General features: G+C 44.7%; 1 protein-coding gene across 1 annotated transcript in view; it reads left to right on the top strand.

Moving 5' to 3' along the window:
• The window catches only part of LOC306759980 (uncharacterized protein), a gene marked incomplete at its 3' end in the record, with an annotated part of 123439 nt that overhangs the window by 10177 nt on the left and 85938 nt on the right, over nt 1-27324 (top strand). The window contains exons 2-3 of the mRNA XM_079245726.1: nt 1946-2067; nt 7466-7513. Coding sequence (XP_079101852.1) covers nt 1946-2067; nt 7466-7513 — 170 coding nt within the window. The remainder of the gene's footprint in view (nt 1-1945; nt 2068-7465; nt 7514-27324) is intronic.

Here is a 27324-nt window from a genome sequence, read left to right as displayed (position 1 = left end):
TCCCGTTCCACCTCATCATGATGAGAATCTCTCGTTCCACCTCATCATGATGAGAATCTCCCGTTCCACCTCATCATGATGAGAATCTCCCGTTCCACCTCATCATGATGAGAATCTCTCGTTCCACCTCATCATGATGAGAATCTCCCGTTCCACCTCATCATGATGAGAATCTCCCGTTCCACCTCATCACCATGAGAATCTCCCGTTCCACCTCATCATGATGAGAATCTCCCGTTCCACCTCATCATGATGAGAATCTCCCGTTCCACCTCATCACCATGAGAATCTCCCGTTCCACCTCATCATGATGAGAATCTCCCGTTCCACGTCATCATGATGAGAATCTCCCGTTCCACCCTATCATGATGAGAATCTCTCGTTCCACCTCATCATGATGAGAATCTCCCGTTCCACCTCATCATGATGAGAATCTCCCGTTCCACCTCATCATGATGAGAATCTCCCGTTCCACCTCATCATGATGAGAATCTCCCGTTCCACCTCATCACCATGAGAATCTCCCGTTCCACCTCATCATGATGAGAATCTCCCGTTCCACCTCATCATGATGAGAATCTCCCGTTCCACCTCATCACCATGAGAATCTCCCGTTCCACCTCATCATGATGAGAATCTCTCGTTCCACCTCATCACCATGAGAATCTCCCGTTCCACCTCATCATGATGAGAATCTCCCGTTCCACCTCATCACCATGAGAATCTCCCGTTCCACCTCATCATGATGAGAATCTCCCGTTCCACCTCATCATGATGAGAATCTCCCGTTCCACCACGTCCCAAAGCTGCTCTGCTGGATGTAGATCTGGTGACTGTGGAGGCCGTTGGAGGACAGTGAACTCATCGTCATGGTGGAGACAGCAACGTTTCTCCATCTTCTATTGTCCAGTTCTGGTGAGTCTGTGTGAATTGTAGCCTCAGTTTCCTGTTCTTACTGACAGGAGGGAACCCGCTGTGGTCTTCTGCTGCTGGAGACCATCTGCTTCCAGGCTGGACGTGTTGTATGTTCATAGATGATGTTCTGCAGATCTTGGATGGAACCAGTGCTTACTGGACTTCCTGTTGTCTTTCCATCATCTCCAACCAGTCTGTCCATTCTCCTCTGACCTCTGACATCAACCAGACATTCTGGTCCAGACAAACTGCTGCTCGCTGGATATTTTCTCTTCTTCAGACCTTCTCTGGAAACACTAGAGATGGTTGTGTGTGAAAATCCCAGTAAACACTCAGACCAACAACCATGCTGCATTCAAAGTCACTTAAATCTGCTTTTCTTCTTCATTCTTATGCTCAGTTTGGAACAAGTAATCTTCACTGTGTTCATATGACTAGATGTAGCTGTCGTACAACAAACAGACAACATCTGAGGTCTTTTTGAATCCATCTTTCATCACTTGTCTACATTTTTGTCTACTTTAGTTACTTTTCATTTAAGTTGGTGTAAATGTATCTGAATAATGAACAGAAATATGAAGCTGTTTAACACACCAGCAAAGTTTCCTCTTTTAAAGGCAAATATGAAAATTCCTGTTCCTCCACACTGCATTATTATTTCACAATATAATAAAAAGTTGAAATGAAAAACAGAAACATGGTTTCAACAAGGTGTTCGCAGAAGCAGGCAAAATGGCTGAATGACAAGCAGCAGGAGGCGGCGTTGCTTTGGTTTTCCATGTCTGGCCTGTCATGTCAGCTTTCTTATGAATGATATGATGAGAATCACTTTTCCACATTCCCACTGGGAACAACATACACGTGTAAAGGTCAAGGGAACTGCAAAGTGTGTGTTTAATGCTGTAATAGGGAAATGGGAGCAGACTCCTTGGGAGACCATTTGATATGGATCTTAAGTCAAATCATGGATTAGCCTTTTGATTGGGTGTGAAAGCGTTTCTAACCTCCACCTTCTCCTCCGCTGCTGCAGAGACATCAGAGTGCTTCATATGCAGGGATGGAGAACTTCAAACCAGCAACCCACTGAGGAATTTCTGTGACTGCAAGAATTTGCTTGCCCATCACGTGTGTCTGTCTGCGTGGATCCAGAGGGTGAGAAACGCTCTCCATGTGGGGAGCCTTGATTTTTAAATTTGAGACTGTTTTTTTTTTCTTATCAGCCACTTGTCAAAATGTGAAGAGGGGGGGGAAACATCTGTGCTGGATTTCCAACAGTGAATAAACGCATTCGCCCTCCAAGAATTCCTTATTGAGACAAAACATAGCTGCCTAATGAGCTGCGTTTCAAATAGCAACACCAATTACTTTTAATGAGGGTTGCTAACAATGATAACGTATCAGAGGCTCAGACTCTGATAATAGACTGGCAGAAATCCAGGAGGCTATCATGCACCCGACACCTGTCACCTACTGCAGAGCAGCTCATTAACATCTATAGTCCTCATTGAACTGGTAGTTCTGCTCAAACAAAACTTGGTTTTTTTTTTGCTTTTCTGCGAAACTCAAGCAGAAAGTCTCCTTCCACGTATTTTAGCTGAGGAGATGTTGGTGTTTGTAGGTGGCGTACATGTCATGACTCCTGCTGCAGCACACATTAATTACTCCTCTCCACTAAGTTTCACCAAACTGCTGCCAGGATGTCTGATGAGTGTGTTTCCTTTCAGGATTTTTCATCAAATCTAAAAAAAAAGTGGGTGGAGAGGTGTGTTGATGTGATGCTGTCTCATAAACGTTGCAAACCTCCTCAGCATGAGAGGAGTTTTGATCTTATATGACATGAAAGAGCTGTTTTAGGAGCTTATACTGTGTTCAGGCAGATTTAGTGATGTGATCACTGTCATGCTAATGGCAGCAGTTGTTACAGTTCTGCTGTTCCACTATGGACCTCCTTCACAACATTTTGACTCGCAGGAGGAAAAGGTCTCAGTGAAACCGTAAGTCTGGAAGAGTTCAGCTAAATGAATTCCAGTGATGTTCATTCATTCATTCATTTTCCCAACCACTTAATCCAATCCAGGGTCATGGGGCAGCTGGAACCTATCCCAGCAGTCTTTGGGCGAAAGGCAGGGTCCACCCTGGACAGCTCACCAGTCCATCACAGTGATTCCAGAAATGTTTTATGTTTTTATCTATGCACTTTTTTCAGTGACAAACTAAAGTCTCTGTACATTAATGCAGAGATCTGCAGCATCAAACGTTTTATTCCTTGCAAGGAAGTTGTTTCCATCATGCAGATGCAAGCTGACTTAAAGCAGAAACCATGTTGTTTGGCGGAGCATCATTTACAGCAGAATGAAAATGAAATGAAATGAAAAATACTATAAAAATAAAATAGATGAATAACATGATTTAAAGGACAAAATGAAAAAAGAAACTACAACTCTGCTGAGAGAGATGTATGATTGCATGATGGGAAATGAAGGCTTCAATATTTGAGCCATTTTGAAAGACAGTATATGTTCACCAGCATCTTCACAAGGTCCACTTGTTAACGTGACTGACTGATTACTGGGCAGCAACTCAGCACAGCCAGTCATGTAGGCATGAAGACGACTTGCTGAAGTTCAAACTGAGCATCGGAATGAGGAAAAAGGAGATTTAGGTGACTGTGACTATCAGGTCTTCCTGATGTCAGAGGTCAGAGGAGAACTGACAGACTGGTTGGAGATGACAGAAAGACTAAAGGAAGTCAAACAAGCAGAAACTGAGGCTACAATTCACACAGAACTGGACAATAGAAGATGGAGAAACGTTGCTGGTCTGATGAGTCTCCAGTTCAGCTCCACATTCACATGGTAGGATCAGAATCTGCTGGAAACATCATGACAACATGGATCCGTCCTGCCGTCAGGATCAATGTTTCAGGCTGCTGCTGGTGGAATGATGGGGGGAGGTTTTCTGGTCCCACTTTGGTCCCCTTAGTACCAACATGACCTGGTTTAACCTCCACAGCCTACCTGAGTCCTGCTGCTGACCATGTCCATCCCTTTCTGAGCACAGTGTAGCATCTTCTGATGGAAACTTCCAGCAGGATGATGCACCATGTCACAAAGCTCACATCATCTCCACCATGATGATGAGTTCACTGTCCTCCAACGGCTCCACAGTCACCAGATCTACATCCAGCAGAGCAGCTTTGGGATGTGGTGGAACGTGAGATTCTCATAGTGATGAGGTGGAACGGGAGATTCTCATCATGATGAGGTGGAACGGGAGATTCTCATCATGATGAGGTGGAACGGGAGATTCTCATAGTGATGAGGTGGAACGGGAGATTCTCATGGTGATGAGGTGGAACGGGAGATTCTCATGGTGATGAGGTGGAACGGGAGATTCTCATCATGATGAGGTGGAACGGGAGATTCTCATAGTGATGAGGTGGAACGGGAGATTCTCATGGTGATGAGGTGGAACGGGAGATTCTCATGGTGATGAGGTGGAACGGGAGATTCTCATCATGATGAGGTGGAACGGGAGATTCTCATAGTGATGAGGTGGAACGGGAGATTCTCATCATGATGAGGTGGAACGGGAGATTCTCATGGTGATGAGGTGGAACGGGAGATTCTCATCATGATGTGGTGGAACGGGAGATTCTCATGGTGATGAGGTGGAACGGGAGATTCTCATCATGATGAGGTGGAACGGGAGATTCTCATAGTGATGAGGTGGAACGGGAGATTCTCATCATGATGAGGTGGAACGCGAGATTCTCATCATGATGAGGTGGAACGGGAGATTCTCATCATGATGAGGTGGAACGGGAGATTCTCATCATGATGAGGTGGAACGGGAGATTCTCATCATGATGAGGTGGAACGAGAGATTCTCATCATGATGTGGTGGAACGGGAGATTCTCATCAGGATGAGGTGGAACGGGAGATTTTCATAGTGATGAGGTGGAACGGGAGATTCTCATCATGATGAGGTGGAACGGGAGATTCTCATCATGATGAGGTGGAACGGGAGATTCTCATAGTGATGAGGTGGAACGGGAGATTCTCATCATGATGAGGTGGAACGGGAGATTCTCATCATGATGAGGTGGAATAGGAGATTCTCATAGTGATGAGGTGGAACGGGAGATTCTCATCATGATGAGGTGGAACGGGAGATTCTCATCATGATGAGGTGGAACGGGAGATTCTCATCATGATGAGGTGGAACGGGAGATTCTCATGGTGATGTGCAGCCACTTTGTGATGCTTTATGTCAACATGCAGCAAAGTGTCTAAATCCAACACCACGTTGAAATTTCGGCACTAAGAATGAATGCAGTTCTGGAGGAAACGATGGTCCAACCTTGTACTTTCACGCTGGACCAGGAGAAAGCGGCTGTTGCTTGAATGCTGGACCGATGAAGTGCTACTTTGACCTGAACTGCAGGGAAACTGTGTCACATCTGCACCTCTGAACAGTGCAGCGCCTGCATCTTTGTGTTTCTACGTTAGCTTCATGGTGCAGCGATCAGTTCAGATCAATCGGAGAAAAGAGTGTGCACCGGCTGCTGTGAGCTTTGTCTGTCTCTTGGAAACTCCACAAGTGGCAGACAGCTACGGCAGACCTTTCATCTGCACAACCCAGCTGTCAGAGTGAAGAGCCACTTCCATTAAGTGTGTGTCTTCCCACTATACAATTATATACAGACACACAGGCGGGCTCGTGGAACGTGCACACACACTGAGCTTCACTCTCAGCTGAGTGTGCACTGATGCTTCCACACTACTTTAGTTTTTGTGTTTCTGTGTGAGAGCGAGACATAGAAGCAGACAGAGAGTGTGCAACCTTTTAGAGTGCTCAGGGTAGGGAGCCCCGTCCCCTTTTATGGAACAGAAATCAGCAATTGACCTGTCACTTTTGCTCTGATAGCCATCTCTGGAAAGCAGGTCATGCACATATGTCCAAAGTGCCTCTTAACCGCATTTTATGAAACCAGAAAATGTAATCCAATAATGATTTGCCTTGTGAGGGAGAAGCAGGCAGCTGGGAGCAGCAGCACGAGAAGGCTGCTCGTACAGAAAAAACATTTCAAAAGGGAGAGAATTCCTCATCTTTATCTAATCCAGCAACGACATCACACCGATTTTTTTATCGCTGAAGAATTCCTGAACAGAAAAGACGGACATTGATTCGCACATCAGAATGATTGTGGTCAGCGCTGAAGGAAACCAAACCCTGTCTTTTAACAGAGCACCTTTTTTTAGACCCACCACCCCCTCGTCGTCGTTCAGGTTCCCAAAGACAAATAGCATGGCACAAAAACTAATTAGTAACCAGGAACTAGTTAGCAGATGCCCTTTGAAAAACATGTCCTGAGGCAGGATTTAAATATAGGGACAGCGTCAGTGACTGAGTGTGCCTGGGAGATCCCGGCCTCCAGGCGCGGCAGCACTTTGACCTCTGACCCTCATTATGGGGAGCGCATTCCTGGAGGGGTGAAACCCCTGGCAGCTGAAAGTACAAGGGCATTGGGAGTGGAGGCTGTGGGGAGGGGGGCACGGCTTGTTCCGCAGCAGCCGGATGGAGCGCGGCCCACGGACGGCTGGAGAGCAGGAGCAAACATCTGGATCTGCATGTAAACGCAGAAAGAGGAGGAAGAGAAAAAGTGATGCAGAGGAGCTAAATATAGTCTCCATGCAGGTGAGAGAGAAGGTGTGAGGAGATGAAGAAACAGGCTTTTAAACACTGGAATACATTAGATATGTTTCTCCTGTGTGATGAATGTGTTTGTGTCTGCCTGCTTCCTTTTAATTGCAAGTGTTGCAAATAGCAAGTTAAGCCCCCCCCCCCCCCCCCCCCCCCCCCCCCTTCTTCACCCCTCCTCTCTCATGGGTTGATAATTCTCATCACTGCAAACAGACCTGCTTTATATTCATTAGCCCAACACTCCCAGCAATCAGGCCACGGCGCCAGGGGCAACGGTCCTCTATAAAAATCACATTGCCTAATCGTAGCATCGTGTAATTATGAGCCATTAACATCTATCAGAACGTTCCTCTGCACGTCACGCGCGCTCGCTCTGGATCTGTGTTCGTACAAATGTGTTTATCGTTATTAGCATGTTCGTTAAGATGGCGCCAGCTTGCAAATCATCAACCTGAGAAACGGCTTGTTCTGCGTGGAAGCTGCTGGCCCCGAGGTTCAGCTCGCAGGAGGCGAAGCGGCTTCTTTTAAATCGTCTTTGTTTGTTTATATTCTACATTGCTGTTGTTTTCCTCTTTTCATGTCTTCTCTGAAATATTGTGTTTTTGTTCCTCAAGGCTGACAAACAATGGCGGCTTTTAATAAATGTAATTAAATGAAGGTTCTTACCTGTGACACACGTTTGGGTTAAAAATAAGCAAACAGAACTAATTAGTTTTATTGATCAAAACACAAACAAACGAGTTGCGATTCTTTCATGTGGTCCTGCAGACGGCTCGGCTGCAGAGCTGCTGGTTTTCATGGCTCCTCGTCTCTTAATTACACTGGAACATTGTTTTCTTGCAGGGATGTAGGAGTAAGGACAGGCTGCGATGCATCATCTGCAAGGCCAAGGTAAGCGCACTGAAGTGTGTGTGTGTGTGTGTGTGTGTGTGAAGTAAGAATGAGGGGCTGCTATAAAATTTAGCAAGATGTTTGATGATGTCTCATTCTTTGAATCTTTACTGTATGAAATGCCGCTGGTGAGCATTTAAACAAACAGCGTTTAAATCATTAAGCATTGTCTGCATCTCGCGGAGCGGCTTAAACCGGAGCAGATCCATAATACTAATGAGCAATCAGCTCTTTGTTGTGCTCCGTGATTTAGCTGATTTACCAGCAGTTGTGTTGCTTATGAGCTGTGAGCTGTCTTTTATTCCTTATTATTGCAGCAGAACACTCACAGTGGGGAAGAAAGGAGGGTGAAACATTACAATATTTGGCAGAGGATACAAGCCATGTAATGACAAAATCTGTATTCATTTCATGAGCAGAAATTAATCATGCCTTCCTGTGTTGCATTCCCAATGCAAATTTCCCATGCAGACAGAGCGCCGTGTGTTTGTGGGTTTATTCCTATGAAATGGTGGAGCTCATGTGTCATCACAGATGGGTCTGCATGCTGGATAAGGTGGCCGCATTACTAACCATCTCAGATTAGGACGGATGCTGTTGATGTGATGCGTGTATTCATGCTTGCGCCGCAGGTCAGAGCGTCACAAGCTGGCCGCTGAGTGTTTTATTCATTGTTTGCTGTCCGTCGCTATGTGTATGCATGGGAGGGATCTGTTCTGCAGAGGAGGATGTCACTGTAACTCTCAGGATGACCTTTCGGGAGTTTTAGGATATTTTAAACATGAAATCATGTGCACAGACATTTATGGTGTAAGAAAGTCTCAGGTGACTCTTATTATTCATTCAGACGGGTGCTGGTTTAGATGTGGGGTCAAAGACGGACTGGATGGAACTAGTTTTCACACACACACATGTCAGAGAGATGAGACGGAGACGTGTCGCGCCTGATTAAAAGTTTTAAGTAACAGCACAAACACTGACAAGTCAAATGAGCTGCTGGTCATTGCTCTAAATGTTAGAAAGGAAGAGGCGCCAACGAGCAGCGGGATTGTACGGGCGCACTTCCATCTGGTCCGCGCACCACGTCTTCTGGTTGCGCCGTGTGTGTGTCTTTCAATAGACATAAGTCTTCATTGTGATGGAAAATTTTGATTTTGTTTTTGTCACAGTCTCATGACTAAAATGTAGTTTAGTTTTAGTCATAATTTAGTCATCCTAATTCCATTAGTATAAGTCTAGTTTTAGTCGACTAAATGTTCCAGTTGACTAAACTACATTTAGTTGACCGTATCTTATAGAGTAAAATGTGAAGCAAGTTTAGAGGTTCCATGAAAGTTTCACAGTTATGTCTAAAAACTTACAACTAACTTGCCAACATATAAAACATGTAAAACCTTTGCTCAGACACACAGAGGTTTTACCTGTTTGAAAACAAACTTATTTTTAAACTTTATTTTGCTTTTTTCTTCAAATAAATAGTTTATCTGCAGCAACTGTTGGAAAAATAGCAAGTAAAAAAAGTTTTACTTTTTTTCCACAGCGTGTACATCCTAAAACGTTTTTGGCTTTTTTTTCTTCTTTTTCTTTTACTATCATGTCAACATAATGAGTCGTTTCTTTCCAAAAGGAACTTTAACTTTGCAAAATAAGCTGCCAATAAACTTAACGTAGAGTCAGCCTGCGTAGTTTCGCATGAAGTTCTGGATGACGTTACAGCTAATGTCGCTTCAACTTGGTTGTCTTTCTGCCGCTAACAGTCTCTCCAACCAGGTTACATGGCGTCTTGTTTTGTGTCACATCAAAAATAAAATGTGTCCTTTTGTCAGCTGTTCTGTGTCCCTCTGGAGTTGACATTGTACCAAAAATCCTTCATCATGAAACACAAACAGGTAAAGTGTTTACAGCATCTTCCCAGGTAACCGTTTGGTTGCAGCTTCACTGTACAAGAGTTCCTATTCTGATTGGCTCTCTTTGTCATTCCTCCCGCCTTTCCAAGTAATAACAATAATTCTGATTGGCTATGCTAGCTATCGGGTATTTTCGGCCCATTTTTTATTGATTTATGAAAATATCTTTACAGTTTTCATCCATGTGTGGTAGTTTTTTTAAAGTTATCATTTTGCATTTGTCGATAAAAAAATATGTTGTTGATGAAAATATTTGATCAATAAAATTAACACTGATAGCTTATTGGCTCTTTCCGGACAGCTTACCTGACTGGATTCGTCTAAGGATTAAAATAAAATGTTTATATGTTTATAATTATGTTAAACTCAGGACCGGACTGGGACTGGGACACGAGCAAAATGGGACACAGGACCAGACTGGGACACAGGACTGGACTGGGACACAGGACTGGACTGGGACACAGGACCAGACTAGGACACAAGACCAAACTGGGACAGAGGACCAGACTTGGACACAGGACCGGACTGAGACACAAGACCAAACTGGGACACAAGACCAGACTGGGACACAGGACCGGACTGGGCCACAGGACCAGACTGAGACAGGGGACCACACTGGGACATGGGACCTGACTGGTACAGAGGACCGGACTGGGACACAGGAACAGACTAGGACACAGGACCAGACTGAGAAACAGGACCAGACTAGGACACAGGACCAGACTGAGAAACAGGACCAGACTGGAACAAAGGACAAGACTGGTACACGGGACCGGACTGGGACACAGGACCAGACTGGGACACAGGACCGGACTGGGATACAGGACCAGACTAGGACACAAGACCAAACTGGGACACAGGACCAGACTAGGAAACAGGACCGGACTAGGAGACAGGACCGGACTGGGACACAGGACCAGACTGAGACACAAGACCAAACTGGGACACAGGACCAGACTGGGACACAGGACCAAACTGGGACACAGGACCAGACTAGGAAACAGGACCGGACTAGGACACAGGACCAGACTGGAACACAGGGACAGGCTGGGACACATGACCGGACTGGGACACAGTACCAAACTGGGACACAGGACCAGACTAGGACTTAGGACCAAGCTGGGACATAGGACCGGACTGGGACACAGGACCAGACAGGGACACCGGACCGAACCTTGGACACAGGACCAGACTGGGACACAGGACCGAACTGGGATACAGGAAAAGACTGTGACACAGGACCAGGCTGGGACACAGGACCAGACTGGGACACAGGACCGAACTGGGACACAGGACCAGACAAGGACACAGGACCGAACTGGGACACAGGACCAGGCTGGGACACAACACCAAACTGGGACACAGGACCAGACTGGGACACAGGACCGAACTGGGACAAAAGACCAGACTGGGATACAAGACCAAACTGGGACACAGGACCAGACTGGGGCACAGGACCAAACTGGGACACAGGACCAGACTAGGAAACAGGACCGGACTAGGAGACAGGACCGGACTGGGACACAGGACCAGACTGAGACACGGGACCACACTGGAACATGGGACCTGACTGGTACAGAGTACCGGACTGGGACACAGAAACAGACTAGGACACAGGACCAGACTGAGAAACAGGACCAGACTAGGACACAGGACCAGACTGGTACACAGGACGAGACTGGGACAAAGGAAGAGACTGGGACACGGGACCAGACTGGGACACAGGACCAGACTGGGACACGGGACCAGACTGGGACACAGGACCAGACTAGGACACAAGACCAAACTGGGACACAGGACCAGACTGGGACACAGGACCAAACTGGGACACAGGACCAGACTAGGAAACAGGACCGGACTAGGTCACAGGACCAGACTGGAACACAGGGACAGACTGGGACACATGACCGGACTGGGACACAAGACCAAACTGGGACACAAGACCAGACAAGGACATACGACCAGGCTGGGACATAGGACCGGACTGGGACACAGGACCAGACAGGGACACAGGACCGAACTGGGACACAGGACCGAACTGGGACACAGGACCGAACTGGGACACAGGAAAAGACTGTGACACAGGACCGAACTGGGACACAGGACCAGACTGGGACAAAGGACCGAACTGGGACACAGGACCAGACACGGACACAGGACCGAACTGGGACACAGGACCAGGCTGGGACACAGGACCAAACTGGGACACAGGACCAGACTGGGACACAGGACCAAACTGGGACACAGGACCAAACTGGGACACATGACCAAACTTGGATACAAGACCAGACCGGTACACAAGACCAGACTGGGACACAGGACCAGACTAGGACACAAGACCAAACTGGGACACAGGACCAGACTGGAACACAGGGCCAAACTGGGAGACAGGACCAGACTAGGTAACAGGACCGGACTAGGACACAGGACCAGACTGGAACACAGGGACAGACTGGGACACAGTACCAATCTGGGACACAGGATCAGACTAGGACATAGGACCAGGCTGGGACATAGGACCGGACTGGGACACAGGACCAGACAGGGACACAGGACCGAACTGGGACACAGGACCAGACTGGGACACAGGACCGAACTGGGACACAGGAAAAGACTGTGACACAGGACCGAACTGGGACACAGGACCAGACTGGGACACAGGACCGAACTGGGACACAGGACCAGACACGGACACAGGACCGAACTGGGACACAGGACCAGGCTGGGACACAGGACCAAACTGGGACACAGGACCAGACTGGGACACAGGACCAAACTGGGACACAGGACCAGACTGGGACACAGGACCAAACTGGGACACAGGACCAAACTGGGACACATGACCAAACTTGGATACAAGACCAGACCGGTACACAAGACCAGACAGGGACACAGGACCAAACAAGGACACAGGACCAGAGTGGGACACAGGACCGAACTGGGACAAAAGACCAGACTGGGACACAGGACCAGACTGGGACAAAGAACCAGACAGGGACACAGGACCGAACTAGGACAAAGGACCAAACTGGGACACAGGACCAAACTGGGATACAAGACCAGACCGGTACACAAGACCAGACTGGGACACAGGACCAAACTGGGACACAGGACCAGACTAGGAAACAAGTCCGGACTAGGACACAGGACCAGACTGGAACACAGGGACAGACTGGGACACATGACCGGACTGGGACACAGTACCAAACTGGGACACAGGACCAGACTGGGACATAGGACTGGACTGGGACACAGGACCAGACAAGGACACAGGACCGAACTGGGACACAGGACCAGACTGGGACACAGGACCAAACTGGGATACAAGACCAGACTAGGAAAGAGGACCGGACTAGGACACAGGACCAGACTGGAACACAGGGACAGACTGGGACACATGACCGGACTGGGACACAGTACCAAACTGGGACACAGGACCAGACTAGGACATAGGACCAAGCTGGGACATAGGACCGGACTGGGACACAGGACCAGACAGGGACACCGGACCGAACCTTGGACACAGGACCAGACTGGGACACAGGACCGAACTGTGACACAGGAAAAGACTGTGACACAGGACCGAACTGGGACACAGGACCAGACTGGGACACAGGACCGAACTGGGACACAGGACCAGACAAGGACACAGGACCGAACTGGGGCACAGGACCAGGCTGGGACACAGGACCAAACTGGGACACAGGACCAGACTGGGGCACAGGACCGAACTGGGACAAAAGACCAGACTGGGATACAAGACCAGACCGGTACACAAGACCAGACTGAGACACAGGACCAAACAAGGACACAGGACCAGACTGGGACACAGGACCGAACTGGGACAAAAGACCAGACTGGGACACAGGACCAGACTGGGACACAGGACCGAACTGGGACACAGGACCGAATTAGGACAAAGGACCAAACTGGGACACAGGACCAAACTGGGATACAAGACCAGACCGGTACACAAGACCAGACTGGGACACAGGACCAGACTGGGAAACAGGACCAGACTAGGAAACAGGACCGGACTAGGACACAGGACCAGACTGGAACACAGGGAGAGACTGGGACACATGACCGGACTGGGACACAGTACCAAACTGGGACACAGGACCAGACTAGGACATAGGACCAGGCTGGGACATAGGACTGGACTGGGACACAGGACCGAACTGGGACACAGGACCAGACTGGGACACAGGACCGAACTGGGACACAGGAAAAGACTGTGACACAGGACCGAACTGGGACACAGGACCAGACTGGGACACAGGACCGAACTGGGACACAGGACCAGACAGGGACACAGGACCGAACTGGGACACAGGACCAGACTGGGACACAGGACCGAACTGGGACACAGGAAAAGACTGTGACACAGGACCGAACTGGGACACAGGACCAGACTGGGACACAGGACCGAACTGGGACACAGGACCAGACAGGGACACAGGACCGAACTGGGACACAGAACCAGGCTGGGACACAGGACCAGACTGGGATATGTGACCAAACGGGACAAAAGACCAGACTGGGACAAAGGACCAAACTGGGACACAGGACCAGACTGGGACACAGGACCGAACTGGGACAAAAGACCAGACTGGGACACAGGACCAGACTGGGACACAGAACCAGACAGGGACACAGGACCGAACTAGGACAAAGGACCAAACTGCGACGCAGGACCAAACAAGGACACAGGACCAGACTGGGATATGTGACCTAACTGGGACAAAAGACCAGACTGGGACACAGGACCAAACTGGGACACAGGACCAGACTGGGACATAGGATCAAACTGGGACACAGGACCAGACTGAGAGGCAAGACCAAACAAGGACACAGTACCAGACTGGGACACAGGACCGAACCGGGATACAAGACCAGACCGGTACACAAGACCAGACTGGGACACAGGACTGAACAGGGACACAGGACCAGACTGGGACACAAGACCGAAGGGGACACAGGACCGGACTGGGACACAAGACCAGACTGGGACACAGGACCAGACTGGGACACAGTACCAAACTGGGACACAGGACCAGACTGGCACACAGGACCAGACTGGGACAAAGTACCGAACTGGGACACAGGACCAGACTGGCACACAGGACCAAACTTGGACACAAGACCAGACTTTAGTAAAAAAGTAAATAGAAAAGTGTGGAAAAGCAGTTCATGTTATTCATCAGCAGACGACCCAGATCAGAGGTAAAAGTTGTAAACATGTGCAGAAGTTTCTGGACATCGCTGCATTAGCTGCCTGTGTTGACGCCAGCCAGTTTGGCTTCAGCCGGAGCCATTTTCATAGATTTTTTATGTTTCCCTGACAGAATGTGGCTGCAGGCAAACACAATTTTTAGGTGTTGCAGCCATCTCTGCTCTTCTTTTTTTTTTTGCATTTTTGCAGCATCTTCAACTGACTGTTGCACTTGTCCTCGCCCATTGTACCTATGGCATCATCATCAATTATTTATACCAGACAGAAAGTGTCTGCGAGACGTCCCGCTGAGAGACCTAACAGCCACGAACAGGGAATAGTGGCATGACACTGGTGGACGCCACGAGTGGCAGCTGCTCCATTTCCAGAATGAATGTGGGGAAGCTTCTTGTGTATATTGATATGAAGTCATCTGCAGTAAGCTAATGCATCGGTATAATAACATTTTAATGTCTGCAGTGGCACGGACAATTAATATTTGTCCACAGAGAGATGTGTAAGTAGATCAGCAATGACTTTAATGATAGCGATAATCATTTTGGTCCTATGCTGCTCGCTCTGTAAAGCATTAGTGCAATCAGCCCTGCTCAACATGAAGAGGTTTTTGAGTCATTTGGACTTTGAGCAAGCGTGCTCATCACAGTCCCCACTTCAGCTACTTCATTTTCTGTCTTTTCTTATTGTTGAACTTCTTTTTTTTTTCTTTTTTAGTTCATGTTGTTTTTCATTTTTGCAGCCCGGTTTCAAATGTGGGCCATTTGTGTGAGTTATGCTAATTTGTTGGGGCAATGAATGCATTAATTTCATTAGCACATGGCCTCAAAGCAATAATTACCAGAGTAGGTGTGTCAGAAGCAATCATGTTAAAATTTGCCAGTTAATTATTAAGATTTTGTTCTGAGGGACCTGGATTTGACATGAGTCGCCGAGGGAAAAAAAAAAAAGAGAGAGACGAAAGTTAATGCATTCCAGTGGCTGAGGCTAGGTGCTTGTTGTTGGACGTGGTGGGGGTGGCGATGGCATTGTGGGCCTGCTGGCGCGATTTTTGCATGTTGACAGCTCACATTCTGGACTAATTACCACAAATAGCAGAGGTCTAGCTGGTGCTCGGTCAATCCAGGAGGGTGTAATTATGAAGAAAAGGAGGTCCGTCGCAGCCTAATGGCCCCTGCTCCTTCTGATTGGAGTCCAGTGGAGAAGATGTCGGTGGGGAAATGTGGAGGACGAAGAGAAGAACTGCTTCTTGTTGTAGCCCTAAACAGGGTCAGGGGGAGAGGCTGCTAAACAATAAATATATTAATGTATTTCTGTTCAGCAGTTTGCTGCTGCTCGGCTTTGACATGGTTTGTCTGTTAGCTAATTACATTTCCTCAACAATACTAGCAGTAAATAATCCGCACAGACTGATTTGTTAGGAGCGGAGCAACCTGGAAGATTCATCAGATCGCACTGAACGCATAACGTCTCGCTTATTGTGCTGGTTTATAGTCACTGTTCTGATTTAGTTTGTTTTGTTTTGCACATTTACCCTGTTATGAAGGCAAAAAATAATTTAGCTTTATACAAAAACATTAGCCAATATTTGGATAAAAAAATAAAACATATGCGTTGTTATTGCTATGGTACATATGTCGTAGGTTGCACCCACATCCAGCGTTTAGGGAAGTAAATCTTTATTTATAAAGCAGCTTTCAAGATTAAGAAGTGGCTTAGCAACAAACATGATTAAAAAAGAAAGATAAACCAATAAAAATATAAAAATAATAGCAGTAATAATAATAAAAATAATTTAGATGAACAAAAGTTCAGCGATGAAAGCGGGAGTTTCCTGAGAGCAGAAGCCATTGCTGCTAAAACTGCAATCTTTGGTTTTTATCCGGGTCTGCAGCAGACCCTGATCACATGATCTCTGTGATCGGTGTTAAATATGGCTGTAGGTCTCTGATATGATGGTGGGCTTGACGGTAGCTGATGGGTCGCCAGCTACTGTAGCTGAGGCAACAGCGGTACGACTTGAGTTTGAGGTTCAACCTATGAAGACTCAAACCATGAAAAAATGTCAGATCAGTCCATTGTTTTAAAATACGAGGTCTTTTTGGCCCCTTTAACATGTAAAATAAAAAAAATACCGACATTTTTTAGGTGTATTTACCATTTATTACCACGTCACACTTTTATAGTGTAACCTTCTGTTCTCTGGTGTCCATTAAGGGGCAGATGACTAAAGTCAGCTTATGTTAAACAAGATTTTTAGTAAAGTTTCTACCATAAAATGATGAAAAATGTCTCAGAAACTAGATGTATTATATATGTCACGCTGGGCTATTATGGGTTTAGTTCAGAGCCTTGCAGCAGTGTTCTGTACAACTGTAAGACATTCCAATGATTTCTTACTTGGGCAAATGAAAACTGAGTACAGTGGTCGCGGAGGGAAGACATAAGAGCAGATATGATCATTTCCATCCCGGGACGTGACACAACAACACTTTGCTTAAAAATATTTTTAAATGATAAAAGCAAAAGCTAATTTAAGGTTAGTCGCTAAAGTCAGCGTTAAGTCAGGAATTAAGCCTGTTGCCTGACTGAGGGTTTTGCACTGGAGCCACGTGGCTCGACAGACTGGACTTTGGCAGAAAACCACCAGCAGCGAAGGATTTCACTTTTCTGATCATTAAGTTTCAAAACATTATTAGTCATTTAACTCTTGATAGACTCAAAGCACCGAAACATGATCTGTAGCTTGAGAACATCATGAGCTTTAAAAGAAAAAAACGTTGAATATCATCAGTGAAAGGACTTAAAATATGCTGAAGATGGTGCAGCGTAGACTTTTCTCAAGTCTTCAGGACTTCTCTGTCTTTTGGCCGATATTATGTTAACAAAACATTGTGTGCTAGCAGGTGGTGCCAACATGAGGCAGTCATTAGGTAGGAAGCTTTTTTTTGTTTTTTTGTTTTTTTTAATCTTTTTATCTTTTTTTTTTTTCAAAAAATGCCCCCAAAAAGGTTTCTTTTTAGCCAAAAAAAAAAAAAAACAAACAAAAAAACCAAAACATTAATAACATCTAATAATCTGGTTGCAGCATCAACGTTTCTTTCACTTTGCTGCTCAACACTGCCCTCTGTGGTTGCTGGTGGAACTGCTACTTTGCAAGTTTGGGTATCAAGCTTTTTGAAAAATGGATGAAAATATGCAAAAAAAAAAAGGACCCAGAAAATGGATAGAAGGGCTTTTCCTTATACGTATTTACACATTTTTTGTTTGTTTTTCTTTTAAAACATTCTAAAAAAAATTAGTCTGTGAGCATTAAAAGAGCTTAAAGAGCTCTGCTACTGTTTATTTCTACTTAGCTAAACAAGAAAATGTCTAAAAACACCGTGAATCACATTCACATTATTCATGTTAGCAACACAGTTGATAGTAATATACTGCTTACTGTTCACTGTGTAGTATATGAAGTACTTTTAGAAAATAAAGTGCCTACTTTAAGGAGTACCCTCAAATGTACTACTGTTAAACCCTGAAGAGTGTGTACTTTTTTGTATCCTTGCTGCTTGTAACTTATAAAGAACAGTATTTTAAAATTAGGGTAGAAAAGTGATTTTATTTATGATTTTATGCTTTCATTATTCGTTTCTTAACATTGTTTTTAAATGTATTATTTCTGTACGTAAGTAGGCTGTAGGTGAATTGCATCATGGTTGGAAACAAATACTGGAAGAAGTAAGAAGCTCCTGCTGCTCCGTCCTGCGTTTAGTGAAGATGAAATATATGATATGTTGAAATGGACAGAATTCATTTGTTAAATTCAGGATAAACTCCCTCAGAGCACCTCTTAGTGTGCTGTCAGACTACGCAGTGCTCACATTCACGTCTTGGTTCGGCTGACATGTCAAAGCCAGGAATCAAACTATCGACCTCCTGACTGATAGGCCTCCGCTGCACCTCCCATAAACCGCACATCATTTCCCTTTTCCATGCCAAAACGGATCTATTTTTTTACTTTAATGTGCATCTACTCACTTTGTCACCTCATTTCACCGTATCACTGAAACGTCACATCAATGTCAACAACTAAATTTATTCCTCAAAAAAATGTAAATCATCAAATCCTCCGGAACGGCTCTGCACCTCCTGCGAACCTTCTCCGCCCCGTGCCTCTCAAGTGTCTCCTTAAAGACGGCCGCATTTCACGTGCAGACCCTCCCGTCTGAGGGGAGGAAAAAAAGTTAATCATCACTTGATTTCACATGGAAAGCAGATTATCCTTTGATTTTGATGAATGCGGCAGCTGCCAGACACTTCATTTGACTAAAAGCAGGACATTCTGTCGAGGCCTCTCGTATGTCACTAAGCCGCTGTTAGGACAGTGCTGTGACAGGAGATGACACATGAAAGGTATTCCTGCTCGTGGCTTTCCCAGGACAATGAAATGTGGCCTTGATGTGTGTGTGTGTGTGTGGGTGTGTGTGTGTGTGAGAGACAGAGAGAGAGAGAGTGAACACCTTCTTCTTTCTTCTCTCAAGATATTCCTCCTTTCTCTGAACAGGAAAATAAACTGCATCTCTGAACAGACATGAAGCGATGCGTCTGCTGCTGTTGTGTACGTAAACGTTGCTGTACGGGGGAGTTTGTAGCACTGAAGGTAACGGTTCCCCTGTTTGTGACTACGCATCATCTCCTCTCACAGCCGCTCCTGATGGCAGCTGCCGGTTTTCTGGTGCCACAACTCATTAGTCAAGAAGAGGACAGCTCAACATTAGCTGCATCATGTCAAAGAACATCATACCATGTTAGAAAGACTTGCATGCCCACATGACACCATGTCTCTGACCTTAAGCCTCTTTCTTTTAACAACAGACCGACTGACGTGACCTCTGTCTGTGAAACACTTGTTTTTACGTCAGAAGAACCTCCGTGCTCGCTCTCCTTCTTCTTACGACCTGTTTAGTGAAGGAAAACTAGTATTTACAGAAACTTGGAGGCTTAAAGTGTCTCCATGACGCACATTTCAGTCTAATTTATTTCAATATGCAAGTCCAGAAGGACAGGAAACAATCCAGCATTTTCCACAAACCCCTTCATTCATGTTGTATTGATCCTCTCAGATCAGCTTCTGCCAGAAACACGCCAACAGAGAAAGCTCCGCCCTCTGTCCTGCCTGCGGCTGCGTCTGATTGGTCAACTGCTAGGAGCAGTTAAGGTGGGCGGGGCTTTCTTTTCGTGAATATGGACAATGGAGAGACGATGACCAATCACTGAGTCCCTCCCCCGGGACGTCACTAAAATTTCAAACTAGAAAAAACTCATAATCCGATTGTTTCCGTCGCCAAAGATAATTACATAATTTTAAAAATTGATACATGAATCGAAAGAGATTAATCTGAGAAAAAAAACTACTTATTTTAAGGTAAGACCAGTGATGAAATGGCGACCTGTCCAGGGTGTACCTGCCTCTCGTCCAATCACTGCTGGGATAGACTACCAGCCCTAGATTGTACTCAGTGGTTCTGATAATGGTGAAGGAATTTTTAGTTGTGGTGAGGGATGGATGTAAAATCAATACTTCAGTGAAAATATTGGATTCAGGTACTTTTTTTGTGTATAAAAATCCCATTCTGCTGATACCAAACATTTCCACTTCTGAGAGTTTTAGGCATTAACGTTGTGTGTGAAGCCCAGAAAGTGTTTTCCTTCCTTCTGTGTCACATGATCATGGCAGCCAATCAGATCGCATGATGAAGCTGCTGTTAGTAATCAGGTTTGTTTTGATATTTTACTGATTTAACATAGATAATTGTGCATTTTATTGTATGTATTAGATCCCTTTTGCGACTGGTGACCCCAGTTTGTGTACCTGCCTCTCACCTGCTAGTTGCTGGGATAGACGCCAGGGTCCCCGCGACCCTGAACTGGAATAAGTGGTGTAGAAAATGGCTGTATATCACATATTATATTTAGTCATTTTCCCTGTAATAAATGCGATTAATCTTCTATTAATCCAAAGTTCAAATATTTGATCATTATTTTTATTTCTAAATATTTTATTTTACCAATCAGTATGATTTATTATTGGTTTAAAAGCATTTCTTTGACGTATTGATGATCTGGAATTTCATTCATATTTATTTATATTCCAAGAAGAAGTTTTGATAAAGATATAAGTATCAATATCATTATAAAAGTAGCATAAACTGCTGTTATCGTGCCGACAGGAAAAGTTCGGTGTAACCCAACGCTGAGTTTAGGATGAATTTTAACTGGACTAAATGGGATGGTGTCTGTGAAAGTGTGTAGAGATAACTTAGTGAGGAATTAGCGCTGCACAAGGAAATCAGTAGGTTTTCACATCATATTTATCCTCCATTTCCACTGTATTGCAGGGAAAACCTGCAGCTGATTCATGGAATGATGGAATTCTCGGCTGAAACCATTTGCATGTCCGATCAGCTTGATTTTTCTCGTTGATCGCTTCTGATCGATCCTAAAAGGAAAAGAGCTCAAAGCCTGTCTGAAAGAGTTGAGAGCGGAGAGATGGGTATAAGTGATCTGGTTTCTGGAGGGAATTTGTCTTAATGTCGGTGTTACTTTAAAACAAAGCTCTGTTTTTACTCCGACTCCAGACTGGAGAACTGCAGGCTGGATAAGGTTGCAAATAAGATTTCATTTAAATCATTGCAGGGTCGGTCTGCAGCCGTCATTCCCAGCAACGACTGGAGCTCTTAGTAATTCCACCCTTATTATTTAACCTCCATGCCCTCTTTCTCTTTCCTGCCATTTGTCCCCAAGCACAATTCATCTGAGTTCCTGCTCAGGAGGGTCCTGAGGCTGATTCAATTAAGTTCTCCTTTAACTGCCTGTCAGGAATCCAAACTGATGGAGAATTAATAACAGCCGCAGTTGGTATCCGCGCTGTTTGCAAGCTTGGAAACTTTTTTTTTTTTAACTGGCAGGATGCAGAGTCCATCCCACTCTCCATGTGTCTCTTTTGGAAGCGGAAAACCCGGTCATGGTTACAATCTGGTCCCTGCTTCTGGGATGCACTTCATATCTTTGTCAGCACCCGAGACATTTGGCGCAAACGTTGTACCACAGAGCCGCAGCGGAGGCCTAGGAAAGCTCTTTCTGCAGACGTCCTGCTGCTTTAGGAGATGCAAACGCCTTTTACCGTGTTTACTGCTGTATTTTTAATCGCTGATGAAGATGAGATAAAACTCTTTACATTCGTGTTAAGCCTTTGCAGTGCGTACTCTCCTCTTTTCTCTCCACTGAAGCACATTAAACACAAAAACCACGAGGCTTGAAAGCAGCTCTGTGTCCAGAGACGAGCAGATGCCTTACTATTTAGACAGCTAACAAAAGACGAGTTGGACAATGGCAGGAAATGATGGCTGCTGAAATGAAGGTTTGGAGTTCACACATCATCATCATCTGTGAAATCAACTTTTCCCGTGAATGTAGTCCTCCTCCACCGTCTGCCTTTGTCTTCGTACAGCAGCAAAGCTTTCATTATGCCCAGACATAATGCACCATAATGACAGTAATTTCAGTATCAAATTTTCAAATGTTCGGCCTTAATTCATTGTGGTTAAGTAGCTTAGTTGTAATGCACATTTCCTTCCCTTCTTAGCAGAGTGCTCAAGGAACGAGGCAACACACGCAGAAGCAATTTAAAGGCACCGTCAGACACACGAGGTGCTGAAATGAAAAAAAAAACCAGCTTTATTTTGTCTTTTTCTGTTCCAGTCTCACCGTTATTAAATGTAAATGTTCTTGGTTTATGTTTAATGACCCAAAATGTTCATAAACAGCTGAAAAAAGAGATTCAATTAATCATTTAGATGACAGTTTGCAGCTCTCTTAGTGGTGAAATGAGATTTTAACTGATAATATTAAACTAGATAAATAAATAACGGGCTTCAGTGTTGCTCAGAAATCACTGAAATCATTTTAAAAGCAAAACATTTAAAACACTGAAGAGTCAAATAAAACAAATAAATACAGTAGACACGATCTTCCCAGTTTTAACCATAATAAATAACATATGCATATGATGAAACTGAAGCCATTTCAGAGGTTTAACTGTTCTTGTAAATGATTGACTTCATCATTTATCAGCCTTTTATTTATTTACAGAAAAGGTTTGTTTGTGTGTCTAAAAGGATGATGCTTCAGGTCTGAACAGGTAATCAGACAGGAAGTGCTTTAAATATCTGGACATTTAAATGTTTCGTGTCTTCATCTGCATCCAGTCGCATTTTGTTTTTGTTCTGATGATTTTACTCAGTTCAGCTGAAATATGAAGTTTCCACTGAATTTATGTTTGAGCTGTTTTCCTGAAAATCCGACTTCATGCCAGTCTGAGGTCACGTCATCGGCCAAATGAAGTTTAGGAGGTTCTGCTGAAGTCCAGACTGTGTGAGCGAACTCGTGATACAAGCGAATGCAAACACACATGTTTCACAAGTTACAAAGTGTAATACTGCAAAGTAGAAATGTTTTCCTTCTTTAATAAAAAGAAAGTCTCTGTAATTGTTTGATCTTTACCGTGTGTGTGTGTGTGTGTGTGTGTGTGTGTGAAGGTGCTATTTTCAGGGGGTTACAGACATGTTTAGGCCTCATCCTTTGGTTCTTATGGTCTGCTTACGGCTCTGACCACTGCTGTGTGGACCAGATTAGTTGCCGGCCCAGATGTGGGTTACAGGAAGTGTCTGGTGGGCCACATGTGGTCCAGATGTCTGCTGATGACTTGGATTACGGGATGTGTCAGACGTGCTCCAAACTACGGGTGTAAATTGCCAGTTGGGTCATGATAAAATATTATACTGATTTATTGTTATTGATTTGATGTTTATTGATATCAATTTTAGTTTGATCCAATTTAGGATCCACTGATATGAAACGATTTCCCAGGTAATTAAGTCGATTCCATTCATAGCAAAAAACATCACAAAAAGCAAACAGATCATTTAACATTTTTATTCAACTCAGGATATTAAATGAATTTAAATAAAATGAATTTGTCCTTCTAACAACGACAGACTAGTAATAAACGGAAAAGATGTACCCGAGGAACTCAAATTACAGCCATTTTCAAAATAAAAGTGTGTTTGATAAACATATCAATTATTAAATGTGGGTTTCATTTCAGGTCAATGTCAGTGGCTCATTCTATTCTATTCTATTCTATTCTATTCTATTCTATTCTATTCTATTCTACAGTCATTTAGCAGACGTTTTTAGCGACTTACATCTGAGTGAGAACAACATGAGCATGAAATCAGACAGTAGAGGACATCGTAGGAAGGTGCTGGTGGACTGTCCAGTTGGACGCAGATCCTTCCATGAAGTGCTACAGGCTTTTTTTGTTTTGTTGTTGTTGTTTACTCCCTTCCCTCTCCATAATATCACCTATGCTAAAACACAAAGAGTTAATACCATAAAATTTGTTGCAAAGAACTGGGCTAAGTTCTCCAACTTTCCACTAAATACAGCTATACTAAGTGTAGAAGTTCTCCTTGAAGAGCTGAGTCTTCAGCACATTAAAAGTAGACAGGGACTCTGCAGAGCGGACAGAGTTTGGGAGATCATTCCACCATCATGGCACAACAGAGGAAAAGAGTCTGGCTGGTGATTTAGTCCCACGTATCGTTGGTAACACGAGGCGTCTTATTGGTGGAACGTAGCTGTGGAGAGGGAGTCTAGGTCTGGATTAGGGAGTGAAGGTAGACGGGAGCCGTTTGAGTGATTGTTTTGTAAGCCAGAAGCAAAGCTTTAAATTTAATGTGTGTGGTCATTGACCACATTATCAATATATCGATTTAAATTGATGTATCGTTACACGTCAAGTCCCAGCATGAGGAGAAGAGTGGGACATAAATGATGGTGGTTCCTCATGGGCCTCATCTTACCCTAACCCAACCTGCAGGGGGGGGGGGCGTAAGTGGGCCGAACTTTGTTTCAGTCTGGGACCAGATCACATGAGAACATTAAAAGTGACTGTAAAATAAAAATGGAAAAAATGCTGGAAATTCTAATAAAACAGCAGTTCTTCACCAGGATGTGTTTCATAACAGCAACCAAACATTGTCACCAACAACACTGTGATACATTCCAGTTCATCCCAGTGCTCCGTTATCCCACAGATATTCCATAAACCCAACAAGCTTTGTTATTATTAATGTTAAAATCTTGTAATTTTTTTTTTTTTATATCTGCTGCTGTTTCCCTTTTAACCGGAGGTTTCCTTCCTGTTAAAAGGGAGTTTTTTCCTTCCCACTGTCGCCAGTGTGCTTGCTCAGGATGGGAGATTAAGTTGGACTTGCAACTCAATCTGTTGGTTTCCTTATATAGGCTGTTATGAATTGGCTTTCATTATGTTTTATTCTCTGTCTGTAAAGCATCTTGAGATGGCATTGCCGTGATTTGACGCTATATAAATAAAGTTGAATTGAACTGAATTGCTGTTCCTGTGTGCAGCGTAACAGTAGTGTGTCAGAGTTTCTTGTTTTCATCGTCTTAATGCTGCTTTTGACCGCAGCTAACCTTTCACATTTGTACATGTTGATCAATCAACATTTTTCTTCCCAGCAGACCTCAGTTGTTCCGATCGCTGTCTTCGTTATCGGGGTCCCCATGGCCATGATGCGCAGGATCTGTGGTCCCAAACTGAGCTGTAAATTCTGAAAGAATCTGACACCGCAGCCCGAGGGTTACAGCAGAATGCTAACGAGGCCGCGGCGACATTTCCATCACCGTACAGTCAGGCGCACCATACATCAGCTCAGCGCCCAACATCTCCCAGTCAGTGACAATTTCAGACGTAAGACTTTATTAGTATCCCTCCCATCGCTGGCGTGTAATGAACGAGGCCATTTAGAGCAGATTTACGATATCTTTAAAACCTGATTGTTTAGAATTTGAGAATTATTCATAAGACTGAAGCGCCGTCTGTCACACAGCAAGTGCTGTTTTGTTGGAAACAAATGGTTTTGTTGTAGTTTTTCAAATGAACTCCTTCTCATCCACTCTTGAAATGAGCCATTTGTATGCACAAATATCCACAAAGAGGCTGTAATTAAAGGGAATATTTCGTGGTTGACAACTTGCAATCAAGTTTTCTTCTCAATGCTTCGTGCCACCATGAAGGTGGAGGAACAGAAACGGATGATTATCAACACATCCACGTATTACTTTCCCTGAAAGAACAAGCTCCCAGTTCAGGTTTCTACTGGTTTTAGGGACGTAAAGAACACATTATATATGTTCTAACGTTGCTTGAAGGTAACCTCATCTGACTTTCTTCTCTAATTAAACAATGCACTTAATAGTGAAACGATTCCCGCTTCGTTCCTTGTTTCCACCATGAGACGCTTCCTCGCCTTGTTACAGAGATTATTGCGCTCGCCTCCTGAGGCGGTGTGGCCACGCTTTGTGTGCAGCGCCCAGATCATCTCTCAATTACACAAGGATCCCGAGGCAGAGGGTGGGGACCCAAGTGTAGGACCAGTTATGTCCCCCTCTCACACACACACACACACACAGAAACGCTGCTATTGCTTGGAGGCATGGCTTACTATGGCCACAGCCATGAATGAGGCCTCTCAGGATAGATTTACACACAAATAAAACCAGTCTTATCTTGGCCCACATGTGAACGAGAACTGATTACACGGTCTACATTTCAATGCTCAGATTAAATGGAGTCAATTTCCTTTGGCCTATTTAAACCAATTCCAACCTGCAAAACATAATGAAACCAAATCCAATACGACTGCGCTAAGAGCTCAGATAAATCCAACTGTCCATCTCAGAGACTGTTGAGAAACAATTCTGCTTGACAATGTGCAGAGTTCGCATTAGCAGGTAATATTATACACGTGGAACTGCAAACCATAATGAAAATGTTTGGCTGAAATTCTGCCGCAGAAGCAGAAATTTCATACGGCTCAACAAATACAGCACTTTCCTCCCATAACTCTTAAATAATATCTTTATACCGGCCTCAGCATAATATTATTTCACCACTTAAATGTTATTATCTCCACTTTATGATGCTGCACACGCAGACTGTTGGCATTTAAAAGTACGTATTTAGAAACGGCTACTGATTTGGTTTACAGCCGAAAGGAAACATTATTTTCATGTTTGCAGTTGATCCTGCCATGACATCACTGTTTATCCCAGTTACCAGGAATGTTGGTTAGATGGTCCCACACAAACCCCAGCCGACTCTGAGTCACATTGTAACTGGGAAATAAAAGGGAAGAAAAGTTTCGCTGGTCTGAGAAATGGTTCTGTTTTGTAGATCTGGAACCAGCTATGATGGGAGCAGCTGCTGACCTGTACTCAGATCTACCACTTTCACTTTTTGAGACATTTTCTGGCTTCGACAGGAAGCGGAGCGAGGATCCATCCTCTGGTTTAAGGTATGGAAAGAAGAATGGTCTCTGTGCTTGAAAGGGACGGTACTGGAACTCAACCCCGTCGTTCTGTTTAAAACTGACTAACACTGAAAATATGCCGTCGGTGGTTCCCAGTTTGCTCAGTACTGCTATGTGACAGTACCAGCTTCCTCATCTGTGTCTCCTCATGATGCCAGTCATACTGGTTTCTTTTTAATTGCATATCTGACATGAAAACATGGACTCCACAAAACTTTTTTCCAG

Source organism: Telmatherina bonti (assembly GCF_933228915.1).
Source record: "Telmatherina bonti genome assembly, chromosome: 8".
Classification (NCBI taxonomy): domain Eukaryota; kingdom Metazoa; phylum Chordata; class Actinopteri; order Atheriniformes; family Telmatherinidae; genus Telmatherina; species Telmatherina bonti.
This window is presented reverse-complemented; position numbering and strand designations above follow the sequence as displayed.